Source organism: Tupaia chinensis, unplaced genomic scaffold, assembly GCF_000334495.1.
Source record: "Tupaia chinensis unplaced genomic scaffold, TupChi_1.0 Scaffold143725_1, whole genome shotgun sequence".
In the NCBI taxonomy this organism is placed as follows: Eukaryota; Metazoa; Chordata; class Mammalia; order Scandentia; family Tupaiidae; genus Tupaia; species Tupaia belangeri.
Window position 1 is genome coordinate 106758 of NW_006203574.1, and position 13860 is coordinate 120617.

The window sequence follows — 13860 nt, forward strand, 5'->3', positions numbered from 1 at the left end:
GTTGTACCCCTCATGGTTCGGCATCCCCCCAGGGTGGACACAAGGCCAGGCTTTCTATTCAGACAGGGTCTCCCCATGTTGCTGAGGCCAGGCTCAAACTAGTGACGCCCTGCTCAGCTTCCTGACTCACTGGCATTACTCCGATGCACCAACACGCCCGGCCGCAAGTTTACCTGAATCGAATCCACGTCTCACAGGTGGGCCCGGCCTTCAGAGCTCAGCATCTTAGTGGTCCATCCCACTGTGACTGAGCCCTGTAAATTTTATTTTTTAATTTGGTATATATTGAAGTCATGTACCCGGGAGTTGTTATAGATGACACATTACTGTATTCACACTCTGTTTCTTAATTTATTTCATTTCTTTTTTTGTTTGTTTGTTTTTGCTTTCTTTGTTGGTAAAAAGAGGACCTAATTCTCCTCCCAGCAAGTTTCTATATGGTGAGATTTCTGGATTCACTGTTTATGTGAGAAGAAGGGCCAGGTGGTGTGGGGTGGAGAGTGGATTCACCCACAGAAGGGCCTCAGGGGAACCTCAGTCATGCCCTCTGCACTGAGCTCCTCCAGGGCACTGGGGTATCAGGGTCCCCAAACCAAGGCCCACAGTGCCCCCTGGTGTCCACAGGACTCATGTCACCTACATGTGTCACTACTTCCTGCACCAGGACTGCTTCAGTCCTGCCCACACAATCTGGGCAGTTTGCTGAGTGTTTTACAGGAACCGCCTCAGCCAGACCTTCCCAGTAAATCCAGCAGCACTGAGCTTCATGCACCATCTCTCCTCCCGTATATGTGCAGGGAACACCATGGGAGGTGACATGACTTCCCCACAGTCCCAGACAGCAGTGGGAGGAGCCCAGGGCCCAGGAGACCCAGCTCAGAGCTGCCTTCAGCCTCCCTGTGCTGTCTGCTGCTCCCACCCCTCCTCTTCCCTCCCCCAGGCTCTTGGGCCCTCGTGTTCCACAAGCTGTTCTGTGTCCTGTGTCCTCTGAGCTCTGTGAGCAGAGGTGGGGACCATCCATCAAGGGCAGGTAACACCGGAGGCTGTGTCAGGGGACACTGGGGACATCAGAGCCCTGTCGAGCTCCTCCTGTAAGCTGCTGTCCTCACCAGTTATTTTTAGATTCCTTTTCCACCAAAATGAGAATTTTCTGCCAAAATTATATCTTAATAATAATTGAAGTTAAATACTAGTTATATATCAGACCAGCAAATGGCGTCATGGTCATATTGCTGGACTGCTGCGTAGTTGACTGTGGATTAAGTCCTGGCCTCAAAGGCTTCAAAACCTGCCATGCCCATTTGCCTGTGTGCCCCAAATCCCAAGCAACAAGAGAATGGAGGAGAAGGGACGTGGTTCCCAGGAGCTGGACTCGTTGAGCTGTCCCCACTGCAGCGAGGCAGCAGGACACAGGTCAGGGTCCCCTTTTGTCCTGTGGGTTTTCAACGTTCTAGTTTCCATTTCAGTCCATGGACTGTGGCTCTGGAACTCATATCTGTGCAGGGATGGATTCACTGGGTCAAGGGCCAGGAAACGTCTCCAAAGGGACTTTTTCTCGACCGACTGCACATTCAAAATAACTAACACAGAGGGCAGACGGGTGTGCAGGTCACAGACTCATACAGTCACGGAGAAGGGCCTGGGACGGACCTCGGGGGAGATGAGAGGACACGGGAGACTGTCTTGATCAGGCTTTGAACCCACGAGATCCAGGTTTCCAAGGTGAACAGAGACTGGCTGGGTGAGCAGCAGAGAACAGGGTGACAAACTCGACCTTCAGGAAGACAAGAGCCAGCAACCCCCTGGTAACCTAGACACATTGTCCACGTATGCTCATGGGTAGGCCGGGCCGTCCTCAACCCCCGTCTGCCCCTCTGCAGATCAGAGCTCAGCAGTTATGGGGGACCTTCCATTCAGGGTCTCAATCTGAAACAGAATCCGCAGTGACCAGGGCCTACATCCCACGGTACATGAGGTCCCCAGTGCTGCAAGACCACAGTCCTGGGGGGCACTGCACTCAGAGCCCCATTGGTCACCCTGGCATGGCCTCCTGTGCTCAAGAAGGTCTTACTGCGGGCAGGAGGCATGGTCCTACCTTGGAACTTTTTGCAAATTTTTCATAAGCTTCACATTCCAAGGAATCCTGGATGAGAAATTCCAGCTCCAGGCAGCCCCCACCCCAATGTGAGTGTGGGACCTGAGACCCCGAGTGGTCATACAATTCCAGAGCTCTCCGGGACAGCAGGGACAGTAGGGGGAGTGTAGCACTGCACACAGGAGCCCCGCGCTCCTTCAGGGCAGAGGGTGTTGGTGTGACCAGTGCACCAGGTCCCGTCTCCACTCCGGGGACACCAGTGTGACCTCAGGGGGAGGGGCTAGTGAAGGAAAGATGGAGTCAGGGCTGTGGGCTCTGCTGGTGCAGGTTCCTGAGCCCCGGGCCCTGCTCCTTCTCCATCCTAGACGCACCAACTCCCCCTCCCAGGGATCCCTGCTGGGCCTGCCCGACCTCAGGACATGGAGCACCTCACAACTCTGACTGCGCCCTCACTTCACAATTAAATCCTAAAATCTCTAGCTAACGTGCAGGGCTGAAATGCCTGATGGGGTTGTTCCTACTCTCTTTAGAGAAAGAGCCTCCGCAAAGCTTCTCATACACCATCTCCTTCCTCTCTGATCCAGGACCATGACACAGTAGAGCCCGGGATTTCCCCTCATGTCCACGTGGCCCAGGCCCAGGTCTATACTGTGACTGTGAAAGGAGCTTTCGAGATGCTGAGGGGACAGTATGAACGTGTCCTGTTCCCCCTCCACGTGAACGCGCCCTGTCTCTGACCTGCTCTCTGAGAGGGTGGGGAGGGCTCAGGGTCTGCATCCATGGGGCGGCCTGTGCACCTGCAGCAGGTGATCCTGTTCCCGCAGAGCTCACCTTGAGACTGACACTGCGAGGAGGAGGATGGCACGTCCCTTTCCAGGATCCATTCAGTTACACTAGGGACCAGTCCCCTAAAGGGAACTGCGGGCTTAGATGGAGTGACCAGTCGGGCAGGAGAAGAGAAAGGTGTCCCTGAGGGCCCCGTCCTGCTGGGAATTGCCCTCTCCTTGGGGACAACCAGCCTGGAGCAGGGCCCCCAACCTGTGCTTCCTGGGCTGAAAAGCTGGAGTTGGCTCGAAATGACCATGAAACATCACGAATGCACTTCTCACTGCTGAACTCCACACCTAAAATCGATGAAAATGGTCAAATTCATGTTCTGTTGATTTAATCAAAGTCAGAAAATGGCACATTCTGGAAAACAGTAAACTCAGTATACGATTCAAATTATGAAATTGAAAAAATACAGATTTTGATGGTAACACTCTCTCTACTCAGCAACTGTGAACACTGTGCCTTATTATCCTGTGTGTGGCTATAAATGAACTTTAAATACGCAAACAGGTCGATGTAGTTTAAATGATGTTATATCTATATAAAGTCGAAATAAGATCATTTTCACTGTACTTGATAGGAAATTATGTATATTTTACAGTTAATTATTTTATACTTAATTTTTTTTTTTTTTTTGCCCTAGAGTGTATTCACTTTTCAGAGAGAGAGAGACAGAAAGAGAGAAGGTGAGAAATTCCCCACCCGAGGATATGGCCACACCACAATCCCGTCTCGTCCATTCTCCTTCTGAGACTGTGGTCATGCCCGCCCACATGCACCTTGTCATTTTCAAGCCACCAGGCCGGGCACTTGACCTGCAGTTGATCAGGTGGGAGTCCAGTGTCTTAAATACAGCTGGTCCCATTTGAAAACTTCTTACAAAGTTTATGTGTGTGGTTTTTTTTTTTTTTTCATGCTAGAGAGATAGAGACAGAGAGACAGGAAAACAAGCACCTCCAACAAGGTCTTCACACCACAGCCCACTCCCGTCTCAGACACCCTGGAGCGTGAACACGCACACGACACCCAGCGAGCTCAGGGAGGTGCTGGGACGCTAACCCAGGCCCTGTCCTATGGGTCCCAGTCGCATTCCCACTGCCCCACTGCCTGCTGCCTCTTTTTTCCTTTTTCTTGTTCTTTTCTAACGTGGAGATTGTGTGGCTTATGGAGATGTGAACGGTTCACACAGTGAGGATAACCTTGATGGCTGCTTCAGGGCCCACTGTCAGGCTGAGCTGACTCTCACAGGGTCACCCCCATCTGTATCTGTTCTGGGGTGAAGAGAGCGATCTGAGCAGACGTGGAGGTGGAGGTGGAGGGTGTGCGTGTGCAGCTCACACCCCCAGGGACATGTCTGCAGCTCTCAGAGCAGCTGGGGCCATGGCTCCTTTTTCCTGGGACTCACCTTTAGCCTGGGTCTGACTCTTGGCTCTCTCAGAACCCAGAGCTCCTAGGGAGTGCCTTTTACATCCCATTAAAATGCAAGGGACAAAAAGATATTATAGGATGTTTGGATGTTGATCACAAGTTAAACAAGTCTTTCCAGTGCACAGTGGCCCTTTGCACGGTGGGTACAGCTGGCTCCAAGAAGTTGTCCTTGAAACAGACTCTCTATGAAGACCTACAGACTCAGGCCACCTTAAAGGAGGGAGGAGGCAGCATGGGGCAGAAGGAGGCCCAGACCTGAGGGAGGAAGCAGTGGGGCCTCAGGCTTCCCTCCAGGGAGCTCTGGAGCTGACCCTATGTTAAGGATCCTGGCCTCTGGCTGTCATCATACCAAACCTCTTGGGGACAAGGAGTAACTGTGGGAGGCAGGATTCTAGAACATCAGCACCTTCCTGGGAGGGCAACACAGTGCTTCTGGAGCGTTCTGCAGTGCAGGGAGGGTGGTTCAGCCCTGACGAGGGGTCTGGGGAGACCCCACAGGGCCCAGGACACGGGTTTACTCTGTTCAGATTCCTTGATGCCGTGGGAACCTGGGACTCAGGAGCTTAGCAGAGCTGGCCAGTCCTGGGTGTCAGAGCCAAGGCTGGAGCTCTGCACTAGGAGGGAGCCAGGGAGCACCAGCAAGGGACAGATGTGTCCTTGTGTCTGTCCTTGCACTCAGTTCCTGTCCCCACATCTCATATGACAGCTCCCAAATCACCAGGACAACTTAATTGTATGAGCCCTGACATGACATACACTCTGCACAGCCCGCCTCGGGGACTGGGAGGAGAGAGCGCCCTGGAGGGTCTAACTGGGTGTCCTGGGCCTGCATTTCTCTCGGCTGTGTCTCTGGACCTCCTGAGGCTGGAAGGAGAGTATGACCCACACAGAGAAGGGTTTTTTGTATCACTTCCCCATCTGCACAAGTCACTGTGGGGATATTATCTTCACCATCCCCAGACTGACAGAAATAGCCAGCCTCGTCTTCGACCTGGGCCCTAGCGATGAGTGAACGGTTCACAGACCGAAGACAACCGTGGTGACTGCTTCAGGACCCACTGTGACAGGCTGGGCTGACTCTCACAGGGTCACCACCATCTGTGTCTGTTCTGGGGTGAAGGCAGAGATCTGAGCAGACGTGGAGGGGGAGGGGGAGCATGTGCAGTTCACACCCCCAGGGGCCTGTCTGCAGCTCTCAGAGCAGCTGGGGCCACGGCTCCTCTTTCCTGGGATTCACCTTCAGCCTGGGTGTGACTCTGGGCTCTCTCAGATCTCAGAGCTCCTAGAATGGGAGGGCCTTTTTACATCCAATTAAAATGCAAGGGACAAAAAGAAATTGCAGGATGTTTGGACATCGATTACGAGTTAAACAAGTTATTTAAGTGCACAGTGGCCGTCTACAAGTCCTGACACCCACGGTGGAGACAGCTGACTCCCAGAAGGCGTCCTTGAAACCTACTCTCCATGGAGACCTACAGACTCAGGCCACCTTAAAGGAGGGAGGAGGCAGCATGGGGCAGAAGGAGGCCCAGACCTGAGGGAGGGAGCAGTGGGGCCTCAGGCTTCCCTCCAGGGAGCTCTGGAGCTGACCCTATGTTAAGGATCCTGGCCTCTGGCTGTCATCATACCAAACCTCTTGGGGACAAGGAGTAACTGTGGGAGGCAGGATTCTAGAACATCAGCACCTTCCTGGGAGGGCAACACAGTGCTTCTGGAGCGTTCTGCAGTGCAGGGAGGGTGGTTCAGCCCTGACGAGGGGTCTGGGGAGACCCCACAGGGCCCAGGACACGGGTTTACTCTGTTCAGATTCCTTGATGCCGTGGGAACCTGGGACTCAGGAGCTTAGCAGAGCTGGCCAGTCCTGGGTGTCAGAGCCAAGGCTGGAGCTCTGCACTAGGAGGGAGCCAGGGAGCACCAGCAAGGGACAGATGTGTCCTTGTGTCTGTCCTTGCACTCAGTTCCTGTCCCCACATCTCATATGACAGCTCCCAAATCACCAGGACAACTTAATTGTATGAGCCCTGACATGACATACACTCTGCACAGCCCGCCTCGGGGACTGGGAGGAGAGAGCGCCCTGGAGGGTCTAACTGGGTGTCCTGGGCCTGCATTTCTCTCGGCTGTGTCTCTGGACCTCCTGAGGCTGGAAGGAGAGTATGACCCACACAGAGAAGGGTTTTTTGTATCACTTCCCCATCTGCACAAGTCACTGTGGGGATATTATCTTCATCATCCCCAGACTGACAGAAATAGACAGCCTCGTCTTCGACCTGGGCCCTAGCGATGGCCAGGGTGGCCGTTCCACCTGAGCTGGAGCCGGAGAATCGGTCAGGGACCCCTGAGGCCAGGTTGCTATCACGATAGATGAGCAGTGCAGGGCGCTGGGCTGGCTTCTGCTGGTACCAGTGAACATAATTGTTTTCAAAGTCTCCTCCCTGGCAGGTGATGCTGACTGTCCCTCCCAGGGCCACAGACAGGGCAGAGGGCTGAGTCAGCGCAGAGGAGGCCACAGAGCCTGCAAGAGAGGACAGGAGAGGTGAGCCTGGTCTGAGGGTCTCCTTCCCAGAAAGGCCCATATCCTGTAGCACCCCCTGTGCTGAACTGAAGGTCAGGCCAGGCTGGTCCCTGGTTGTGTGGAGCTGAGCCCTGGGGGCAGCACCTGTGCAGAGAGTGAGGAGGGGGAGCAGGAGAGGGGTCCAGGCCATGGTGGAGACACCCCAGAGCTCTGCCTCTGAGCCCACAGCACAGCTGGGCTCCCCAGGCTCCTCTTATTCCATCTTGGGTTCTTGGGGGCCATGGCTGTTTGGTGTTTATGCAAATTGGTTCCTCTCAGGGCTCCTCACTCAGGGCTAAGGAGTGTCATTCTTCCCAGCTGTGGGCCTCACTCAGACTCTAAAAGGGTTTGGAGCCCCCTAGTTTGTTCTGAGCTTCTTTTCTGCCCAAAACAATGGCCTTGACTTCAGAGATCCAACTACAATGACATCCTGACCACGTAGTCACTGTCCCAAATGCTTTTCCCTGTGATCTGTCCTGAGTCAAGTTCATGGGGCTGTTGACCTTCCCGGAGCCTGGTTATGGTCAGAGGTGACCCTGGTGAGAGGCCGTCGATGTCATCTGTCACACAAGGAGACCTGGGGGCCCCTCACCACCCCCTTCACCTCCTCTCTGGTCTCCCACATGCACTTTGATGTCATCCTGGTCCCTTCATCTAGCGTTTCCATCATTAGGATCCTTATTCCTCATTCAAAATGGCAGTGAGCTCACCCAGACCAGCACCAGAGTGCGGATTCCCCCCAACTTCCGCTTCACTGACGTGGGGACCCGCGCTGACACCCACCGCAGCCTTGCAAGTGGCATTCCCACACCCGGATCCCTTTCTCCCTCACTGAGGTGTGCGACCTTACTACAGAGAGGACAGGGCAGGGCGGCACGGCAAGTGCCCAGGATCGAGGTCCCGTCCAGGGACCCCTGCTAGACAGAGAGGGATGGGGAGCTGAGAGTGGTCCGGGGCTCAGGGGCTGTCCAGGGGTAAGGCCTCTGGCCTGGAGCCCCGTCCTCTCACCCTGTGCTCCTCTCAGGGCACCTCGACCCCAAGTGATCTCCTGGGTGCGTTACCAACGCTGACACCTGAGACTGGGTCACCAGCTGCATTGCCCAGGTGTGGCCCTTACTGTGCCCTGGCTCCTGTCAGCATCCTGGGTGACACTGGGAGTCTGGACCTCAGAATGTGGTCACTGCAGACCACGTGGACACGATGGATATCTTCTCTTCCAGTCCCAGAAGTAGGCTGGGGACGCTTGCTCACACCAGGACTGGGCTCCCTCTGAGGCTCCCCCTGGGCAGTCCTAGTCCTGTCCTGGCAGGTCCTGGCTGGAGCACTGCTGCCTCCTGCTGGTGGAGCAGGCTCAGAGCAGGAACTTCTGTCCTCCAGGTTACCCCAAAGCACCTCTCACCTGAGAAGGTGTGGACCAGGGCACCCTCCTCACTCCTCAGTCTCAGGGACATGGGGCAGGTCCAACTGCTGGATCCATGTTCAAGGCTGGCCTGCCGTCTCTGGGCCTGCATTTCGTAGAATAGTAAGATCTGGGAACACTGTAACTCTTCTGGGAGAAACATAAAAGTCAGAGAAACATTTGTGACACCCCAGAGGGCCCCAGGCTTTTTTTTTTTTTTTTTTTTTTTGGGGGGTTTTGTTGTTGGGGGGAAAGACAGAGAACGACAGAGAGAGAGAAAGCGAGAAATCACCCCCCGGGGGGAGATGGCCACTCCACAATCCCTTCTCCTCCATTCTCCTCTCGGGTTCTTGGGCACGCATGCACACGCGCCTGGCATGAGTTTAAGCCACCGGGTCCGGGACTCGAACCACGGTCGATTACATGGTAGTTCAGTGACATAGGCATTACGCTAACTGCTGGTCCCGGGCCCCAGGTTTTTGTATACTCAGGAACCAGGACTAATGCCACCCACTCACCAGGAATGGGCAGTGGATTGTCAGAGGAAGTCTGTGATTCTGTGTCTCTATGGCTGACGTTTGCTCTAAATCATCATCTTCACCATCACTGTCCTCGTCCCCTCACCGTCACCGTCACCATCACGATCCATGTGTGCACAAACATCACCCTCACACCATCACCAGCACGTCTATTACTATCACTGGTATTTGTCACCCGTCTTCTCGTCCATGTGGGACATCTACACTAGACCAGGCCACATGTGAGGACCTGTCCCCACCACCCAGACACACCCGGTGCTGAGCCCTTTCTCAGGGTCCCACAGGAGAGGACAGGGGACTCCTGGACCTGGGTCACTGCCTGAGACCCCACGTGATCAGCCTTTGAGTCAGGAGACCCTTTCATGGCTTTGCATAATTTAGTTTTAAAAAACAAGTTCTTTCAGGACTAGCAGTTAGCATGACGGCTATGTCGCTGGACTCCCACGTAGTCAACCGTGGTTCACGTCCCAGATCCGGTGGCTTAAACTCACGCCGGGCGCGTGTGAGTGCATGCCCAAGATCCCGAGAGGACAATGGAGAAGAAGGGATTGCGGCATGACCATCTCCCCTGAGAGGTGATTTCTCACTTTCTGTCTCTCTGTCTCTCTCTCTGTCTGTCTGGTGAGTGCAAGCACCCTATAGCAAAAACCTCTCCAAAAAATAAAATTAAAAAAAAAATTATTTCCATGCATCCTTGTATAGGAAGGAAAGGAGAGTCCACACCTGGGTTCATACAGCAGGGCCCCCCGGAGTCCCTATTTAACTGAAAGTCCCTTACATGAATTTAATCACATCATTTGTGTAACTGAGAACATTTAGGTCAATATAACCCACCCCACTTCACAGCAGGAAATGCTGAGGCCCAGGAGAACTGAGAACAGTGGTCCCAGCCCAGGAATTGTGTCAGGTGTCTTGGAGTCGGTCCTGGGCTTCTTGGGGAACAGGGGACCAGGGTGGGCAGTAGGGGAGCATGAGGTCAGGGCTGGTCTCCCAGCACTCACTGCCACCCTATCACGACCTGGCCACCACGAGGCTGTGGGCAGGGCCTGGGAGGGGGCAGGACAGGGTCCCAGGCCATGTGGACACACCCAGAACTCTGCCTCCTCAGCCCACACTGGGCTCCTCTGGTCTCTGTCACCTCCCAGGAAGGACAAGGTTCTTGGTCAGTCACTTTACTGAAGCAGGCAAACTCGCGATGGTTCCAGAACCGCCCAGAGAGCTGGTCTGGAAGTAAATGTGCAGGAGGGGCCAAGTCTCTCAGGCCCAAGTGCAGCCTGCAGCTTCCCCTCACACCCAGGAGAGGCCTCAGCCCTGCTTCCTGCAGCTTCACAGCAGGAGCTGGCCCCCGGGACCATGTCCTGGGAGGAGCTGAACATCCAGGTCTGCCAGGAAATCCAAGGCTATTCACTGCCTTCCTGAACAGACCTGCCTTGAAACTTCACCAGTCCACTGTCAAAAGCTGCAGGCACTTCCAACTCACACCCGGAGACCAACTGACACTGTCCCCAGGGAGTTCTTCACCACAGTAACAGACGGGGTGTCCCCTAGTCACAGGGTCACTAGGGTTCATTGGAGAGCAGGCAGTTCATAGTGATCCCAAATGACCTCCTCAGTTCAACGTGGAAGAGCTAAAGAGGTGCCAGGGTGTGTGCTCACCATGGCCACACGTGTGCTGAAGAGAGGAGTGTGGGAATCTGGCTGCTGTCTCTCAGGAAGGCAAGGGCACGGGGTCTCAGACTCCCCCATCTGGAAGGTTCTCTAGTGTCAGTGTGACCACTGTGGGAGGGAGGGGCGGCTGTGTGGGCCGGGCTGGTGGCAGGTTTGTGTCTCACTTCCCCGTCTGCCTGTGTCACTGTGAGCAATGTCACTGCTGTCCCGCACCTGACAGTAATAGTCGGCCTCGTCCCCAGCCTGGGTCCTGCTGATGGTCAGGGCGGCCGTGTTCCCTGAGTTGGAGCCTGAGAATCGGTCAGGGATCCCTGAGGGCCGCTCGTTATCATCATAGATGACCAGCCTGGGGGCCTGGCCTGGCGTCTGCTGGTACCAGTGCACCAAGTTACTTCCAATGTTGTCTCCTCCACAGGTGATCCGGGCCGTCTGTCCCAGGGCCACCGACATCGAGGATGGCTGAGTCAGATCATAGGAGGCCACGGAGCCTGTAAATTGAGGGAAAAAAAGAAGTGATCGTGAAGATGAAGGATACCTGGAGATCCCCCTGCCTGGCCTGGACAGGCTCAAAGGACTCTCTGGAACCACAGGGCACCACTCCTGCGGAGCTCAGCCCAGGAGTCTCATGGGCTTTGCTATTGGGTTACCTCCCAAGGTAGCCTGACCCCTTTCCCCTGCCAGCTGCAGCCTCTCAGGCTCATAGCAGCCAATGAGCGCAGTGTCTGGGATTTTGGCCCCAACCCTTCACCCTGCAGCAGGTCCTGGCCACCCTCCCCCACAGGGAGGGCCCCGTGAGGAAGGCCAGGCTGGTCCCAGAGCCCTGGGGCTGGGTGGTGGCTGAGCCTGGGCAGCACCTGTGCAGTGAGCGAGGAGGCCCAGGAGGAGAGGGGTCCAGGCCATGGTGTCCCCAAGGCTGCTTCCTAGGCCCAGGCTGGGCTGGTTCTCCCCAGGCCTGTCTTATCCCCTGGCTGGAGAGAGCTGCCCCTTATGCAAATCAGCCAGAGCTCAGGTGCTGCTTGAGGGGCTCTGTGGTCTCCAGTGAAGGGTCAGGCCAGGGATTCAGAAGTTTGGGGCTGCACACCCACCTCAGTCCTCAGGGTTCTCCCTCACCTCTGTGCCATATGTGGGCCGGGATGTCCCAGAATGTGCTCACAGGTGGCCACACAGAGCTCAGAGCTGATTCTCTCTGCGTTTTCCAGACAGCCCGAGCTCTGTCCTCTGAGTGATCCTGGGTCTCCTTCTGGACATGGGCAGAGACACACTGGACAGCGGTGACTGTGGGACTCGGTCAGGAAGGAGGTGCTGATTTTTGTGTAGGAGCTGAGAGGTCCATCCTGAGCTGGAGCAGAGTCCCGATGCGGGTCTAGTGCTGGCTCCACATTCTGAGGGCATCTTCCAGGCCCGATGCTGTGACCCTCTTCTTCCCTCTGTACAGGGGACAGCACAAGACTTTGACAGGTGAAGGGACCTCCCCCAGACCCCAACCACTGAGGGCTAGCGCCTGCATGAAATCCCTTCGTATCCATGAACACTTGGAGTGTTGAAAGATTCCCGAGATCTTGAAGGTTCTGACCTTGGCCGTGAGTTCCGGGACAGGTCACAGGTCTGTGCCCCAGTCCCCCCAGTGTGGGCGAGGGCCAAGGACAGCCTCGGGATGGAGACCTGTGTGCTGTGCAGGAGAGTGAGGGCGGGTGCAGACTGTACCAGGAACTCCCGTGAGGGTTTATTTTAATTAAGTTTCCTTGAGGTGGAGGTGCTGGGACAGTGTGCGAAGGAATGAAAACGTTCCAAGTCACTGGAAGAGACAGAGCAGCGACCGTGGGCCTCAGTTGCTGGGAAATCAGGACGGGATAACTGGACAGCTACTCCAAGGGACACCAGCCAATCCCAGGGACACAGGACAGTGGAGCAGCGTCCAGGGACTCAGAGAAGCCCTGTGGGCAGGTCAAGGGTCTCAGAACACAGTGGAGGGGAGGGATACATGTAACCGCATGGCTGGGAAGGGACACGTGTGACTACAAGGGAGGAAAGGAACACGTGTGACCACACTGAGGAAGGGAGGCCTCAAAAGCAGCCATCAGTCATGCCCTCTGCCCTTGAGCCCCCCAGGGCCTTGGGTTACCAGTCACCACCATGGCCACAGTGCCCCCTGGTGCCCACAGGAGGAATGGCACCCTACCCTTGTCCACACTTCATGCACAGTGACCTCTCTGGGCCCTTCCTACAGTCCAGAGTGGTTCTGGATTTTCAGTCGACTTCAGTCTGGATTTTCTCACAGCCCCCAGCAGCCCTGAGTGTAAGGCACCATCTCTCCTCCAGTCTGTACCAGAAAGTAACTACTGTGGCTCCTGCTGCTCCCTTATTGAGAATTCTTATGAAGTTTATGCATTTTTTCATGTGAGACACAGGAGGGCAGGCACCTCCAACATGGTCTTCACACCACAGTCCCCTCCTCTCAGCCCCCCTGGGGACATGGACACGCACACTGGCACCCAGCGTGCTCAGGGAGGACCTGGGACCCAAACCCTGACCCTTTCCAGTAGAGCCCAGTTGCATTCCCACAGAATTTCTGTCTACAACTTCTTTTTTCTTTTTAAAAATTTATTTGTAAACTGTGTGTCCTTTGGAGACGTGAATGGTTTTCACATTGAAAAGGGCTGTGTTTCTGGTCAGGGATAAAGAGACAGTGTGTGGATGTGGAGGAGGAGGTGGGGAGCGTGGAGTGCAGCTCACACCCCCAGGTGCGTGTCACAGAACAGCTGGGCCACGGCTCCTCCTTCCTGGGATTCAGATTCACCTCAGCCTGGATCTGACCATCGGCTCCCTGAGAACTGGGAGCTCCTAGGATTTGAGGCTCATTATTCATTCCAAGAAAATGCAGGGAACCAAGAAATCTTCCGGGACACATGGTGTTCACACTGGGAATTTAGGAGGGAAGCAGAGCTCTCAGGTGCATAGTGGCCCCCACAGGCCCTGATGCCTAAGGTGGGGACAGCTGGCCCCCAGATGGCTTCCCTGATGCCAACTCTTCATGGAGACCTGCAGGCTTGGGCCAGCCTGGAAAGAGGCAGGAGGCAGCCCAGGGCAGGAGGGGTTGCTGACATGAGGGGGGGTGCAGTGGTGGGACTCTGGCTTCCCTCCAGGGAACTCTGGAGCTGGGGAATTCCAAGTGTCCCTAGGTTGAAGCAGGGTCTGGGACCTAGACCTACGGCTGTCATCAAACCAGACCTCTCTGGGTAGAGGCATGAACTGGAGGAAGGGGCCCAGCTCTGAGGGGCTGACAGCTCCCAGCAGAGGAGGTGGGTCAGCCCTGAAGTGGGGCCGGGCAGATCCCACAGGGCCCACG

At 55.4% G+C, this 13860-nt stretch overlaps 3 gene segments (V, D, J or C); all 3 read right to left on the reverse strand.

The window, feature by feature from the left end:
* Positions 1–1881: 1881 nt before the first annotated feature.
* LOC102480540 (immunoglobulin lambda variable 3-19-like) lies at positions 1882–7096 on the reverse strand. The segment is given in 4 exon segments: positions 1882–1926; positions 2096–2290; positions 6565–6869; positions 7014–7096. Coding segments are annotated over 4 exon segments (591 nt in total).
* Positions 7097–7325: 229 nt separating this feature from the next.
* On the reverse strand, positions 7326–11450 carry LOC102480964 (immunoglobulin lambda variable 3-9-like). The segment is given in 4 exon segments: positions 7326–7468; positions 8308–8457; positions 10679–11002; positions 11369–11450. Coding segments are annotated over 4 exon segments (663 nt in total).
* A 926-nt stretch (positions 11451–12376) lies between these two features.
* LOC102481392 (immunoglobulin lambda variable 3-19-like) overlaps positions 12377–13860 on the reverse strand; it is a 5384-nt gene continuing 3900 nt past the window's right edge. The window contains 1 exon segment of the V gene segment in view: positions 12377–12448. Within this exon segment, the coding sequence occupies positions 12377–12448 (72 nt within the window).